A 15,984-nucleotide genomic window follows, 5' to 3' on the forward strand; every position below is an offset into this window, starting at 1 on the left:
CACTTTCATTAGGTTTCATTAGTTCATAAACAGAACGAGTGCTTCTTCATGTCAGGTTATTTCAAACTTCATCGTGAAACTAATGAGAGCATATTTGTAGGGATAATTATTTCAGAGTGATTGATCTGTGGTTTTATATTTTTAATCAGAGCCATACTTGCATCTAATTTGTCAAAGCATCTGTAGCTTCTTTTAATCACTTGATTTAAACCCCTTATATAATATAGATTAACATTAAACATGAATTGGTAACAACTATTAAAAATAAAATGTGCATGGGTGATATGCAAAAGCCTCTAAGTCGGTCTAACGTTTTTCTTTAATATTAACATTTTTGTACCGACATTTCTGAATGGGCTGAGGCTGGGATATAGTGAGTTTGAAGTGAAAGTATTTGATGAACGTATAGACTATGTGCGCAGAGCATTCACTCAATTTTATTATCTCATTTTTGACAGAGGTGGCTTTTAGAGGCTTTTGCATCAGAGGTCTTCGTGTATGTATATATAAATATATTTATTTATTTAAATTAAACATGATTTCTATTGCAATTTAATCAAATTAATTAAAAGTCTCCTGAATGTAGGCTAAGGGCCATCCATATGCATGCACTGTTTATGCCAGTTCACAGTCCATTGTGTGTGCACTGCCCCCTAGTGATAGTACTACGAAATTGCAGTTTCACTGCTTTACTTTACAGTACGCACATTCGTTAAAGCTCATCATTCTATAGACCTTATTCACAGCAGCGCCATCTTTGACTGTTCTGCTGGCGAAACACTGCAAAAAACATATTTCCAATACATTTCAGTAGACAAAAAACTCCAGAAAACATGAGCTGTGGTGATCTAGGAGCTTTATACAGTGGATGCCATTGAAAACACGGTAAGTCTATGATATCCTCACAGCCTCGCCTTCATACCTGTCATGGCGCTGCTCTGAATAAGGTCTGACCATAGTCTTTGGTCTGACTGAAACATTTCAGAGACACCTGTGGGATTTTGACAGATGTAGTTTATTTTCACTTGCCATCTGACATTTATAATAACTACAGTACATCAGAGGAAATGTTTTTGTACAGCGTACTAAAAGGTTTCAACCAGAAAATTGAAAAAGAAACAGTCCAGGCTTTATAAAAAAGATAAAACGCAAAGTAGACAAGAGATAGCGGTGCCGGTGCAAATATCATTGTACCATTCCAGTGCAGTTAAGACTGTATGGTTGCATTGAGCCGGGTGATGTGTTATAGTTACATGGAAAGATTCACACAAAAGAGTCTAACTTTGGTCAACAAACATTGGAAAGAGCTGACATCAATATTAATGAATAATTTAAAAGAATATCGGTTAAGTCCAGTCAACATGACGTTCACAAACACATGTGCTTCTTAAACGCACTGCTCATATGGCAGCCTGTGATGCCCAAAGCCCAGCTTTAGGAATGTGCCACATGAACAAACACTTATTGACCTACAATATCCCCCCATTATGGTCAGCAACAGCTAAACAGGGCACTTCAACACTGTAGATGAGGAAATATACAGCAGTCACAACAGGAAGCTCTCCACTGAGTCACTGCCGAATGGAAGCAGAGTTTCAGGAAAGAAGTGTCACGTTGGTAGAGGAAATTCTTGCAGGAAAGCCAAAACCTTCACAGTGACTTTCTCTTCTCATCGGAGGTGCTTTTACTGAGTCAGTGAAGGCCGTCCTCTAAAGATCCTTTCACTTGCCAGATCTTCACTGTCCGGTCACTGTGAAAAAAAAAAAAAAATAAATAAAATGCCAGGATTCAGATTAACAACAATGCCGTTTATCAATTATTTTTCTATTTTTCATGAAAAAAATGTGAGAGGTAACTACCCAAAAGCAACCACAATGCTAGATTGTTGTGAATGGTTGCTGGGGTCTATCTATACGGTTGCAAATGTGTTCTAAGTGGTTGCCAAGGTTTTGCCATGCATTTGCATGGTTGTGCTGGTGGTTTTTAGCACATAGTTACTGTATGTATTTATCTCGGTGGTTACCAAGTTGTTACTATGCGGATGCAAAAGAGCTCAGAGTTGTTGCCAAGGTGTTGCTATGCAGTTGCTAGGGTGATCTGGTGGTTTTTGATCACACTGTTATATATTTTGCCAGGGCAGTTACCAAGGTGTTGCTAAGAGGCTGCAAAAGAATTCAAAGTGGTTGCCAAGGTGTTGCTATACAGTTGCTAGAGTGATGTGGTGTTTTTTAGCGCAATTTTCCTACGGACAAAATTGCGATTGTTAACTCATGATTTCTGTTCTGTCTGTGCGCACCAATCTTGCACTTCTATCTCCTCCTCAACCAGACCACCTAGAGACTTCGGGTTTTCGGCATTATGTTAAGGAAGGTCTAATCTCGGGAACGCACACAAAAAAAACAAAAAAAACAAAAAAAAAAAAACAATAAAAAGATTTACTATCTCTTAGTGTTGTGATCCCATGACGTCAGAAAATTGCGCTAAAACACTCACTGAGTTTTTAATTACTTGTTTAAGCACACTGTTATGCATTTATTTGCCAGGTTAGTTACTACGGTGTTGCTAAGAGGCTGCAAAAGAGTTCAGAGTGGTCACCAAAGTGTTGTTATGCATTTGCTAGGGTGTTCTGGTAGTTTTTAGCCCATTGTTATCTATTTGCCTGGGTGGTTACCAAAGTGGTGTTATGCGGTTGCAAAAGAGTTCAGAGAGGTTGCCAAGTTGTTGCTATGCTTTTGCCTGTGAGTTCTGGCATTTTTTTTTTAGCACATTATGTATTTACCTGGGCAGTTACTAAAGCGTTGCTAAGCGGATGCAAACGAGTTCAGAGTGGTTGCCAAGGTGTTGCTACGCAGTTGCTAGGGTGTTCTGGTAGTTTTTAGCACATTGTTATGTATTTACCTTGGCGGTTACCACGGTGTTGCTATGCGGATGCAAAAGAGCTCAGAGTGGTTGCCAAGGTTTTGCTATACAGTTGCTAGGGTGATGTGTTTTTTTTAAAGGGTCATGAAACCCTAAACCAAATTTTCTGAGATTTTAACACAGGTATGTGTGTTGAACACCATTGAAGACAATGATAGCATCTGTTATATTTAATAGTAGGGGGAAAATGGTTAAATTTTAGTTTTTTTTCGCTATTTTCGTCTTCCGGTTTTAAAATCTTCATCGTGTCCACGTCACAGGCTGTGACGTGGCAGTGCACTATAGTACTTTGATGACTCATCGGTGTCTCATAATTATTCATGTGCTGAGTTTTCTTATCCAATGAGAAGACACTTTCTCTTAATTATTCATGACACCACGGGGAACTTTACAATGACAGACAAGACATATCAAACTGTGATATCGCGTAGCTGATGAGAGAGGCAATGATGGGACGCGCGTTTGTTTTCGTGGTGCAAAAGTTCCAGTGCATCTTTCCCCGCGATGCTGCCCGAGCTGGACTCCGGTGTAGCAACCATTCAACGGGAGAATGGTGGACTTCGGCCTTGTACACCAATGCAGGTTTCGTCTTGCGAGTGATGCGGTTCCGAGGACTTTTCTATCACTTCAGAGGTGTGTCGTGTGTGTGCGCGCGTGTGTGCGTGTGTGTGTCTAAAATGTAACCCTGACCGTTTTACATGCCTTTTGTTAAATAATCACTCGTTATTAAAATTTAGATATTTCGATAATACCTCAATTGTATGGAACGTATGCGTGCAAATTTCTCTGTCACTGTCCATCTTTACTATGTGGGTTTAGGGGGCGCGTAGATCTAGGCTATGTAGCCCACGGAACTTTTTTTTTTTTTAAGCGGAAAATTTATTATTTTCAAATATATGCATTTATAGTGTGTATATAAACAAATATATATTTTATAATGACATAATTATACATAAACGTTATGTTTTAAATACAATTATACTTTAATAATGTAGGCAAATATATGTAGAAGGGCATTCAGTTACTTTTGAAAGGACAAAAATAAGGCATCAGTGTATTTCATTAGACTTTAACTTTGCCAGCTATATATATATATATTTTTTAGCATTTCCTCACGTTTTACCACTGATTTTAAGTGACAGTCGATATGCATGGGCCATTGCGGTGACAGTTTCCCCCTCTCCCCTCTCCCCTCTCGTACCACACCCACTCCCCTCCCTTCTTCTCACAGCCACCACGCCCATTTAAGTTGCATTTTTCAAAAATATTGTGAGCTAGACTTGAGCTGAAAGAGGGGGGTTTCATGACCCTTTAAGCACACTGTTATGTATTTGCCAGGGTAGTTACCAAGGTGTTTCTAAGAGGCTGCAAAAGAGTTCAGTGGTTGCCAAGGTGTTATGCATTTGCTAGGTGTTCTAGTAGTTTCTAGCACATTGTGTATTTGCTTGGCTGGTCACCGAAAGTGTTGCTATGCAGTTGCTGAGGTGTTCTAGTCATTTTTAGTACATTACTCAGCTAACACACAATGTACCAGTTACGTAATTAATTGGTACTTTTTAGTAATTTCATGAGTTACTAGTTGATAATGTAACAACAACACTCAAGCCCCAAGTTTCATTACCATCAAATTACCACCTCGTCATCAGTAAGGTTATAAGAAAACCAAAAATGTTCTGATTATGTACAATCATTTTAATACTTTGGGAATTTTATGACTTGTTAACTATTGCATGTCCGGACATAGAATAAAAAAACACCAACTGATTACCAGCGTTTACATTACAAGTGACGTATTCTGATTAACCTAGGTTGTTATGTGGCTTCCTGTGTATTATAGGTGCTATGGTTTTATCTGTGTTTTTCTATATGTGTGTCGGTGTTTAGATGCCTGTCACTCACTCTGAGGCGGTAAAGAGCTGATTGCTGTTTGTGCAGATGTCATTGACAGAGCTGTCATGACCCCTTATTTCTCCCAGAGCTCTGAGCGTGTCTGTGTGCCAGAATTTGAGCAGTCCGCCCTTGCAGCCGCTCACAACAGCACTGGAGCCAGGAACCACCGCCAGAGAGCTCAGCAGATCCGAATGAGCCCGTTCTACCTGCTACAAGAACACATGCAAACAAATTATAGCAGAATGACTGAAAGTTGGTTTTGAGGGTTTTACTTCAGTTAGTGTCTTTATGCGTGATAGTTAAAGGAGAACTCCGGTCAATTTTAACATTGAGCTCATTTTTTTTGTAAATTTGGAGTGCTGTCAGTACAGAGAACAACGACAAAAATCGGTGTTGCCTACACCGTGTTATCCTCTTTTTAAAATTTGCACCCTGTTGACTTCAATGGGGCAAGTTTTAAACCTGCTTTTAGCCTCTTAACATCCTTGATGTGTCATTACAAGTGCACAGCCAATGTGAGTGATTCCTTCAGAGTGAACACGGGTGAATCTGACTGCAGTAGATGTGAAAGATATGAATAAAAATGAAGTTAATTCAGCCAGCGCTCATACCTGTATTTATTTCCTGTTTTCGGTCGAAGTCCATTGTAGTCGATTGTCGAGTTCACGCGCGTGATCATAGATAGCTAAGCAACAGTGGAGAACTCGACAATCGACTACTGTGGACTTCGACCGAAAACAGGAAATAAATACAGGTATGAGCGCTGGCTGAATTAACTTCATTTTTATTCATATCTTTCACATCTACTGCAGTCAGATTCATCGCGTTCACTCTGAAGGAATCACTCACATTGGCTGTGCACTTGTAATGACACATCAAGGATGTTAAGAGGCTAAAAGCAGGTTTAAAACTTGCCCCATTAAAGTCAACAGGATGCAAATTTTAAAAAGAGGATAACACGGTGTAGGCAACACCGATTTTTGTCGTTGTTCTCTGTACTGACAGCACTCCAAATTTACAAAAAAAATAGCTCAATGTTAAAATTGCCCGGAGATCTCCTTTAAGAGGCATATATAGATTATATTTAGGTATAAACAAAAGTCAACTCTGTTCCAGGTCCTAGTGAACTGACTCTCTGTCCTCAGGACCTGAAACCTGCAACTGAGATGAATGGAAATGCTAACGAATAGCTTTCTCCAAATATTATAGACTTTCTTGTTTCAAATAGAGTTTAGCATTATCATCAGGGCTTGACATTAACTTTTTTGCTCACAGTTTTCCAAAGTTACTAGCCACTCAGTATTTTCACTGGCCACAATTTTGACATTGATACCATGGGGAAAAACTGTCATATAGATAATTTTAAATATTATCTCATAATTTAGCAGCAGGTATATTATAATATACCTGCTGCCACTTTTTAAGACCTGACGCACGGACCCATAATACTGTTACACATGCATTTGTATCTCAACTGTTAACGTTCACTTAAAACATAACTGATTGGGTTTACATGAAAACTCGCCAAGACCGGCATTTTGACATAATTTTTAAGCGCAATAATCAGCGAAAAATAACTCAATTTAGTACTGAGAGGCGGCTTTATGCACACGCACTTTAGGTGTGAGCACAAAATCTGTCTATTTTGTGGGAAATGAGTTTTGGAAGCATTTCAGATATTTCAGTGTCGATATCGAAAATCAATATTTTTGACAACACTACATTGCACTTAGTTTATTATTTCAGATGCCTTTTTAAAAGACTACAATAGTAAAATGTATATATTATATGTATATAAAATCCAACCCAAGTGGCTAGAAGGAGTGACTGTGTTACACGGCACTGCTTAAATTCACCCACGTTTGGAGGATCGGTGGGTGTTAATGTCAAGCCCTGATTATCATATAGCTTATCTACCGACTTTTTGTATATTTACAATGCATTTGATCTCGATTCCATCATCTTGAATGACATTTTTCACTCAGCTGAAAGATTGACTTATACACAAAATGCTGCCGGAACAAGATCTTTTAAGAAGGCGCCACAATTTTGCTGCATAATAAATGGAACCGCTTTAGCTTTGGGAATGGTGCCTAAAAATGCTGCTTAGGTAGGCAGCATCACAGGATTCTGGAACACATCCAGAGCGTTTACCCCCACTCAGCAAATCTGCCTTTTCTTGCATCAGGTACTTACCCCTTGTATGTGTTTGCTGGCTAGGTCCCATTTTTTAATGCAGTCTCTGGCAGCAGTAAAAAGTGAATCCCCATGCATGGCCAAAGCCTCTAGCCCATCCTTATGGGCTGGGTCGAAATGATGTGCGACGGTGATACTGCCCTGAGTGCCTTCTACCACTTCAAACATCTGCAACACAAGAAAATAAAAGCCTTAGGGATACAGAACAAGTCCAAAAAGCATATCTATCGGAGCCCAAAAGCATCTTCCTTGATTTGTTTCTGGTTGCACTTGAGGCTACAGTATATTAATGGTTTAAACTAATGTTTTTGTTCAAGCAACCATAAATTAGCTTGTGTAATTGTGCATGAGCTGTGAGCAAAAGGTGGAAATTATCATATGCACCCATAGGGGCTCTTGTGTTAGTTCACGGAGAGAATGTTAGAATGTCTGAACGTACCTTAACGGTGTGATCTTTTGAGCCTGTTATGACCACATCTTGACCCTTCCCCATCTGGTCTACCGCAAGACACATTACCGGCCCCAGATGTCCCGTCAGTTTCCCAGTAGATACAAACCTGTAGAAGACAACAGAATAATGTGTAAATGGAGGCTTAGCGCTGGAATACAATATACGACTTTTAAAATCTGAACACTTTTTGTAAATGTTACAGAGGAAAACCTGGGCCTTGGACCCATTGGAAAAACTGGTATCGGACACACTACTAAACTTTCAAATATTTCAAACACAACAAACTCATGCAGAAACATGTGCCTTGTTACTACGAGACGCTTGACAAATGAAAACAATCTGCTCAAAATATCAAAAAATGTTTGAATTCCTCCAACTGGAAGGAATTGTAGACAGAAGGTAAAACATTTTGGGGAACTTTGGGAGTATGTGCCCATCATACACTGATCGACATTAAAACCACTGACAAGTGAAGTGTATAACATTTATTAAATTGTTACAATGACACCTGTCAAGGTGTGGGATATATAAGTGAGCAGTCAGTTATTGAATTTCATGTGTTGGAAGCAGAAAAAATGGTCAAGCGAGAAGATCAGAGTGAATTGGACATGGGCCAGAGCTAGACGACTGGGTAAGAGCATCTCCAAAACGGCAAGGTCAAGTAGTATTATACAGTTTAAAGAGTATGTTTCTGTTAGTTAGTTACTTAGTTAGCATGTTAGATGGTTAGCAGGTTAGTTAGTTATTAGGGGTGCAGGGGTACAACAACATAACTGTGATACATCACTGGAAAAATTAGTAGCTAATTATGACTAATTCCCAAATTATCTGTTGTTCCAAATATCAAACTGACGTCAATTACAGCACACAGTTGGTGGAGTAATAAAATAATGACCATTGCATCTGAGGACTACATCACTATTTTTGTTCTGCACGGTTTCGCTTTATTTACAAGTGTTTGATTCAACCGCAGGTTCCCTGCCACCACTGGATTGTGTTGACACTGTTTTTATGATTCCAAACCATAGTACATTTGCAACATCACAGCATCCGCTGTTTCCCCCGGTTGCTAGGTAATGCTTTTGTTTTGTTAACCTTTAGTATTGTTTCCAAACCGTCAACACATAATGGCCTGTGTGTCTATCTGACCTAAATGTACTGCAAATGTTCTAAAGAACGTCCATTTCTGCTGAAGGCAAGCAAAAAAATGAGATATACATTCTCTCAGCTTGCATTGCATCAGTCCCGCTTGTCAGTGAGCAAGAACACAAACAAACAGACAGTTTTACTGAATCATACTTCATCAGTGGTTCACTTTCGAGGGTGCACATGAGAGTTCGAAAAACAGCGTTCACATCATCCAAACAAAGAAAACGAACCCAGGTGTGAACCAAAAGTGCTAGTATGAAAGCACCCTAAGGGCCCTATTTTAACGATCTAAGCGCATAGTCTAAAGCGCAAGTGCACTTAGGGCGTGTCCGAATCCACTTTATTCCGAATTCCGCTAGTTTAATGATGGGAAAAATTGTCGGCACTCCCGGCGAATAGTCTAAAAGGGTTGTCCCTATTCTCTTAATGAGTAATGGGTGTGTTTTGGGATTTACATGCGTTAAACCAATCAGAGTCTCATCTCCCATTCCCTTTAAATGCCAGTTGCGCTCGCGCCATGGCGGATTCGCTATTTACATGACGGAATTTGATAGTGGAAAGACCAAAGCTGTCTCCAGAGCACAAACGGAACTGCTCATGCGTGAGGTAAAAGTGCGCAAGAAGACCATCTACGGGACAAGCCGGATTCCACCTTATCTTTATGTACACAATAATAATCTTTTACATTGTAATCCTTTTATTTTAAATATTTGGCATGTTTGTGTGCTGCTGTGCGTCCCTGTGTGTTTAATAAGCAGAGTGTACGCGCGTTGTGGACCCGCATGTAGGTGCACATTACTAACGCGCTCTTTAAATATAATGCAAGTCCATGGGCGCAAATGCATTTGCTATTTAAACAACGTGGCGCAGGACGTGAAAATGATAATTGCGTCGGACTGAAACTAGCAAAAAACACTTGCGTTGTGCTTGGCGCTGCATTGCGCCGGGTGTAAGATAGGGCCCTTAGTCTGTATGTCATACTGAAACTATGCTTTTAAGAAACTATGCTTTTAAGCACAGGTCGGGAGATGTAGTTCCAACCACACACAATTGCAAAACACACTGTGTGTGAATGTTCACTGGAACAATGATTTCCAGAAACACAGAATGAAATGTTGGTAAGGGAAGACCATGGTTGACTAACAATGCTTTTGGGAAACACACCCCAGGTTACCCGTCTTCTACGATCCATTTTCTCTTTATGGTCAACTATTACTATGGTGGAGTTTGAAGAAAATCTAGTTAGTTAAATCTTATACTAACTGAGTACCATCAATACAGTTTAATTTGAAGATAACTCTACCCACATGCATTTCTTATTAGTTATAGTCCCTATTTAGCACTGAGAAGAACTTCTAGACACTCGTGGTAAAATCGGTCATACCTTCTCAAGTCCCACATCCTGACCGTGTTGCCTGAAGCAGCATAAAGGAATGTGCCGGAAGGATTGAGGGCAATCTGATTGATCTGATTTTCTCCTGGTGGAATGGCAACAGAACTACTCCCACACGTGTCACCTTGAGACACTTGTCCAGAAGAACTAAAGGAGACAGAGGGCTAAAAATGAGCAACCATAGGTAAAATATTTAAAAGCTTTAGAGAACAGTGGTTTTTAGTATATTAAACAGTACCAGAATGACTCACGTGAGGGTGCGAATGCATTTGGCAGAGTCACGTATGTCCCACACTTTGACATAAGCAGTGGAGACGGTGAAGACCAGGCTGGAACAGTATCGGACCGACACTACACTGCTGGGATGATCTCCAAGAGACATGATTTCCTGACCCGTTACCAAGTTCCACACCTTACATGTGCGATCTGAGATAGGAAAAAAAGGGATGGGTGAGGATAGAACACAATGTTTGTTGGTAATTCTTGTAGGGGGTATGGTAATGCATCATGGGGAACAACTTTAAATTCCTTGCATCTATGACTGGTCTATGACATCTATGCATCTATGACAGAATATAAAAACCAATATAGTAAAGTTAGCAAGCTCTCGTAAATACAGGAATGGCTTGAATATAAAAAGTTTGCTGCTAGTGCATTGCTAGTTTTCAGCACCAACAGATGAAATGCTCATTAGAGAGTTATAGTTGGTATACAGAGTTCTACAGAAATTATGTTCACTGTGGTTTGAATGTTTTTATTAACCCTCCAAATCAACCCCCTCAATTAATATAGCTAGAAGGGAAGGATTGAATGTGTTACCTTCATTTTTATGTTAGCTAATAACAATTTCAACTCAAATAAATGTAATGCACATGCTTTTATTCATCTGTTAGTTAATCAACTATGTACAACTATGTATCTACGTAAAATAATATATAGTCAGATGGTCATTATTGTATATTAAATGACCAGCTAAGTGTGACTCTTAGTGAAGGGTTAATTAAATGCTCCTTTGTAATTTTATTGTAGCAAAGACTTGTTTATAAGGCTATGATTTTTACATAAAAATAATAAAGATCAGTGTCTGACCCTTTGAGCCAGTGAAGAGCAGATCATCAGTTGAGTCCACACACAGCAAGGGTTTAGTATGACCCTCGGCCACGTGCACACACTGCAGTCTGGCTGCTCGGCTGGAGCGGGACGCTTGAACTGGGCTTACCGTACCTCTGGACCAAAAAACACACAATAATAATAATGATTGAAACGATTAATCATACCAAACATAATAAAATACACTGGCTCTGTTCCAAACTAGTGAGCAGCCTGGCTAAACAGCACGCAAAAATCTGATTTTTCATGGGTGAAATCCAGTCTTCTCAATAGCAATCCACATAATCGTACAATACTGACAATAGACAATGGACCATTTTTGGCCATAAAATTTTGCTCAAGTGACCACACCTTAAAAGGTTGGTTGCAACATTACACTGCATTTTAAGATACCTACTTATGACCAAACTCTATGGCAATAGTATTAATGATATGTTGACGTATTTATAACATGTATAAAACATGTTTTGAAATGGAGTGATATTTAAAAAATCTTTGGGTATCGGTCCCAGAACTTAAAAATCTTTGTCAAATCTTGCTAAAGTGGTTTTGTAATGCTAAGTGCTTTGTGAAGTTGCTATGTTGTTGTTCTAGGTGGTTGCTAAAGTGTTTTTTAGAATTTTGCGTTTGTTTGGATGGTTGCCAGGGTTCTGCTATGTGGGACAGCTAATGCTAATTATTGGTATTAGTATGCTATTGATGCTCGCCTTGGTAAACTTTGTTCTTGTTCACTGAACGACAATATGGACGTTCACTTTAGCAATACAAGACATTTAGAACAGATGTAAACAAATTTAGCAAAGATGTTTGGAAGGGGGAGTTTATGTAAAGCTAGTTTCTTACAGTTTGTCCAGGGTTCTGGTTTTGTCTGCAGGGTTCTGGCTCCTGTCCTGAGCTCTTCTGCGGGTGAGAGGCGAGCGGTCCACAAGCTTCTTTTCTGTAGCCGTGGGAGATCTGGCACTGGAGCTACACAGTAGACAAAAGCCAGCGCGACTTAAAAACTTCACATCAGACGTGACTGTAATGCTAGAGATGGTGAAGGCATTTGCCATGGTTTATTTAGCTGTAGTGATCATATGAACATGTTCCCAATAAAATGTGTTTTATAACTGTTAGTTTTGACTAGCAAAAACTAATTTGATTAGCCTTGTCCATAGGCATTGTGAAATACACGTCATGTCCTTAATCCCTTACAGTGTAAGTATCGGTAATAATTATAATAGTAAATTTTTTTTATTTTTTTTTTCATTCTTTGAACCAAAACATTTTTTCTTTCTGATTCACCAATCACTTACAGAGCATTTGTCTTGAATGCTAAGCTAGAGGAGAAGGCCATTGAGTCTCTGTCCCCTAAGTGGGGAACAGGGGCCGGTTCTTTATATCCCTCAGGATTCTCCACTACAGGAAGTAGAGGAGCAGAGAAATCCTCTGGCTGGGCATCAGGGTCACCAGTATTGGCGTACAACAGCTCCATTTGGGTGGTAGTTCTTCTGCGAGCCTAAATCATATATGAAAACAAAGAGTACAAACACTTTAGTTATAGTATGTTAAATTAGAAGTGAAGAAAATGTCTCATGATTTCAATTTATGTCCTCAACATATTCAATGAATATAATGAGGGCTGCTGTTATTGTTTTTTTTTTTTATAAACTGTTATTTTATGTCTATATGTTTATAGTTGAAGCATAATTATGTGAACAACCCAATAGGAAGTAAATAATATAAAACAAACAGGCTAATTTAAAAGATCAATGTGTTTTAGTGTGTGTGAGTATAGTGTGTGAGTGTGTGTGTGTGTGTGTGTGTGTGTGTGTGTGTGTGTGTGTGTGTGTGTGTGTGTGTGTGTGTGTGTGTGTGTGTGTATGTATATATATATATATATATATATATATATATATATATATATATATATATAAAACACTGTACACACACATACACTGTAATTCTGTAATTTCAGATTTGCCATTACAGATATAAATGGCATTTTTGAACATATCAAAATATATATATATATATTGTGTGTGTGTGTGTCTGTTCTACCTTATTTCTGACTTTTGTGTCTCCGCAAAGTTTCATGAGATCTGAAGCCAAACAACTGCAAGAGACAAATATGTCAGACAAAAATGTTCAAGTTGATAATTAAATGGCAAGTTTCTGAAAGACACTGACAATGATTGAAACGGTTCAGAATAACTTTGCTGATTAAAAAAAAAAAAAATCACACAACAAGCAATTTCAAAGGCAGCTTAAATTATCCTTCACCAAATGACTCCGTTAGATCAATAACAGAATCAGTTGACTGTGTTTTAGAGATGAAAGCACATCAAGACAGATTTGCAATTCATTTTATAGAGCTTTATTGGCCTGACTGTAGTGCTTTACCTTTTCTCTGTGGCTGGACTCTGTGCTGATTCATCACTGCTGCTTTCATCACCGTTTTCTGAGCAAACACACACATGCACACACACACACACACACACACACACACACACACACACACACACACACACACACTTCAACATCAGAAACACTAGTGCTCTCTCATTTTAGCTTGTCAGTGTATGTCAGTAAACATTATTATCCAAGCGACATGCATCATAGTGTTGTTATCACAACCCTGAATTCAACAGAACTAGAAAAGAGGAGGTGTGTTCAGTCTACAGCCAGGACACCAGCATTAGGGATGCAAACACATTTCTGTATGGTCACTATGGCAGACGTAGAAAAAGGAAACTAGTAAGTGAATATGGAGTTCGGCTGCATTTTTACCATGTTTATCATATAAAGCCATCATCCAAGTAGATTTAAAATGTGACAAAAATGCTTAAAGCAAGAAGTAATGATAATAATTATAATAAAACAATCGAGGCAAGTTTCACACCTGTCTTTTTTTTCTAAATAAACACAGAAGAATGACAGTATTTAACTTTTCATTTAAATGCACCACTAAACATCAAATGCACCGTTTAAACGATATTAAACACGTTTTTTCATCGATAAAATATAGAATTTTTACACAAATGAATCACTGACTTGGCTGAAGTTTAAATATTTTAAATGTGCAAATGATAACCATTCTTAATAATGTGCCATTAAAATATCATTACATAAGGAGTGGCAGTGAAACTAAACTTAAAATTGTGTTAAAATCCTTGCAGTATTAATTATTATATTATATTATAAAATATTATATTATATTATATATTATATTATATTATATTAATAATTGTATTAATATATTGTAATTATTAGTGCTGGGCAACGATTAATCACTATAAATCGTAGTGTTTACATAATATACAGTATGTGTGTGTACTGTCCACTGTGTATAATTATTTTGTATATATATATATATATATATAAATACACACGTCTGTATATATTTAAGAAAAATTTGTTATTTATACAGTATATACATGTCTTAAATATATACATGCATAGGTGTGTATTTATATATACAAAATAATTATACACAGTGACAGTACACACACATATATTATGTAAACACAAACTTTTATTTTAGATGCGATTAATCGCGATTAGTTTGCCCAGCACTAAATATTGTGTTATTGTTAATTAAAATGTTAATTATTGATATAATATAATATGAATTATACAGTATAATACTGGATTTAGTGCTGAACTGAACACCATTACAAACTAATAACAGCTGGAAGAGTCTACGTCCCCCATGGGTCTTTATTAGAAGCTCTTTTACAGTTGAAAGGCATGTTCTTCACAGAGTAAAGTCCACAGGGGGTTTAGGCAAGACCCATGCACCTCTACGCTACTGTTACTGTCTGTTAGTCTGAGGGAGACACATGCACTGGTGGGACAGCTCTAGATGCCTCTACTTACCCGATGGCACGTTACCTAGTTCTGTTTGAATTCAGGCAACAAAAAGACAAAAGCAAATCAAAATCAAACTTAAAAGTCTAAAGAAGAAAACACAGAGCAGCTGTACGTGAGCGTGTGTTTATGCGTGTCAGACCTTGGAGAGCGTTCCCGAGCAGGGCGTCCAGCTCAGGGTTGAGCTCGGCTTTCTCCTTGAGCATGTGGAAGAGCAGCTGGTTCTGTGTGGCGCTGTTTATCTCCGTCTGTTTCAAACGGCCCTCCATCACTTTGATCTGAGACTCCTTCTGTGCAGCTTGAAAGCCCTAAGATAAATGATAAACAACAAAATGTTTCTGGGTGGGAAAGTAATATAAACCTGTAATATGTTAGCACCTGTTTTCTGATTCAATTAAATCAGTCCTGGCCTACATTATTGAATGTTAAGTTGCACTCAGAAATGGGTCATACTATGGATTTAAAATGTGTCCATCAGAGATTGTCATCCCAATAATAATCATGCTAACTCTGAATTAAGGATACACCCATATAGATATTTTGGCTAATACCAATATTCAACAATTGTGACATTTTTTTTTTTTTTAGAGAACAAGATGACCCCATGCCAATATTTGTAATATGATTTAATGTTAGCAAATAAGATTTCTGAATAAATTAAACAATATTAATATGCGCTATTTTCTGAATTAATATGTAATCAAAATTCACCCAAAAAGTAAAACATAAAATGTAAACTATCCAGTTGTACCCAAGGCTATGACTTTATTATATTATATTATATTATATTATATTATATTATATTATATTATATTATATTATATTATATTATATTATATCATGAAGTAAACTTGTTATAGTACTTATTTAAATAAAAATAAAAAAGTCAAAACATAAAATGTACACTATCCACAAGGCTGGAACTTTATGATATGATATGATAGATATGATATGATATGATATGATATGATATGATATTATATTTTATACCATGGTCTGGGTGAATACTCGATTCTGATTGGCTGCA

The 15,984-nt window shown here is 37.8% G+C and overlaps 1 protein-coding gene across 4 annotated transcripts in view; it reads right to left on the reverse strand.

Annotated features, from left to right (window-relative positions):
- Window positions 1–999: 999 nt before the first annotated feature.
- Window positions 1,000–15,984, reverse strand: part of LOC307156851 (kinesin-like protein KIF21A) — a 54,853-nt gene continuing 39,868 nt past the window's right edge. For 2 of the 4 annotated variants that reach the window (XM_079868531.1, XM_079868529.1), the window contains 13 exons: window positions 15,100–15,265; window positions 14,967–14,987; window positions 13,491–13,548; window positions 13,149–13,203; window positions 12,404–12,606; window positions 11,952–12,074; window positions 11,088–11,224; window positions 10,250–10,424; window positions 9,990–10,145; window positions 7,445–7,562; window positions 7,006–7,173; window positions 4,819–5,018; window positions 1,000–1,750 (listed from right to left, as the gene is read on the reverse strand). In XM_079868531.1, the coding sequence (XP_079724657.1) occupies window positions 1,693–1,750; window positions 4,819–5,018; window positions 7,006–7,173; window positions 7,445–7,562; window positions 9,990–10,145; window positions 10,250–10,424; window positions 11,088–11,224; window positions 11,952–12,074; window positions 12,404–12,606; window positions 13,149–13,203; window positions 13,491–13,548; window positions 14,967–14,987; window positions 15,100–15,265 (1,638 nt within the window). In that variant the 3' untranslated portion in view covers window positions 1,000–1,692. The remainder of the gene's footprint in view (window positions 1,751–4,818; window positions 5,019–7,005; window positions 7,174–7,444; window positions 7,563–9,989; window positions 10,146–10,249; window positions 10,425–11,087; window positions 11,225–11,951; window positions 12,075–12,403; window positions 12,607–13,148; window positions 13,204–13,490; window positions 13,549–14,966; window positions 14,988–15,099; window positions 15,266–15,984) is intronic. The other 2 variants (XM_079868530.1, XM_079868532.1) reach the window with 1 other exon arrangement.

Source organism: Squalius cephalus (genome assembly GCF_949319135.1).
Source record: "Squalius cephalus genome assembly, chromosome: 4".
NCBI classification, from domain to species: domain Eukaryota; kingdom Metazoa; phylum Chordata; class Actinopteri; order Cypriniformes; family Leuciscidae; genus Squalius; species Squalius cephalus.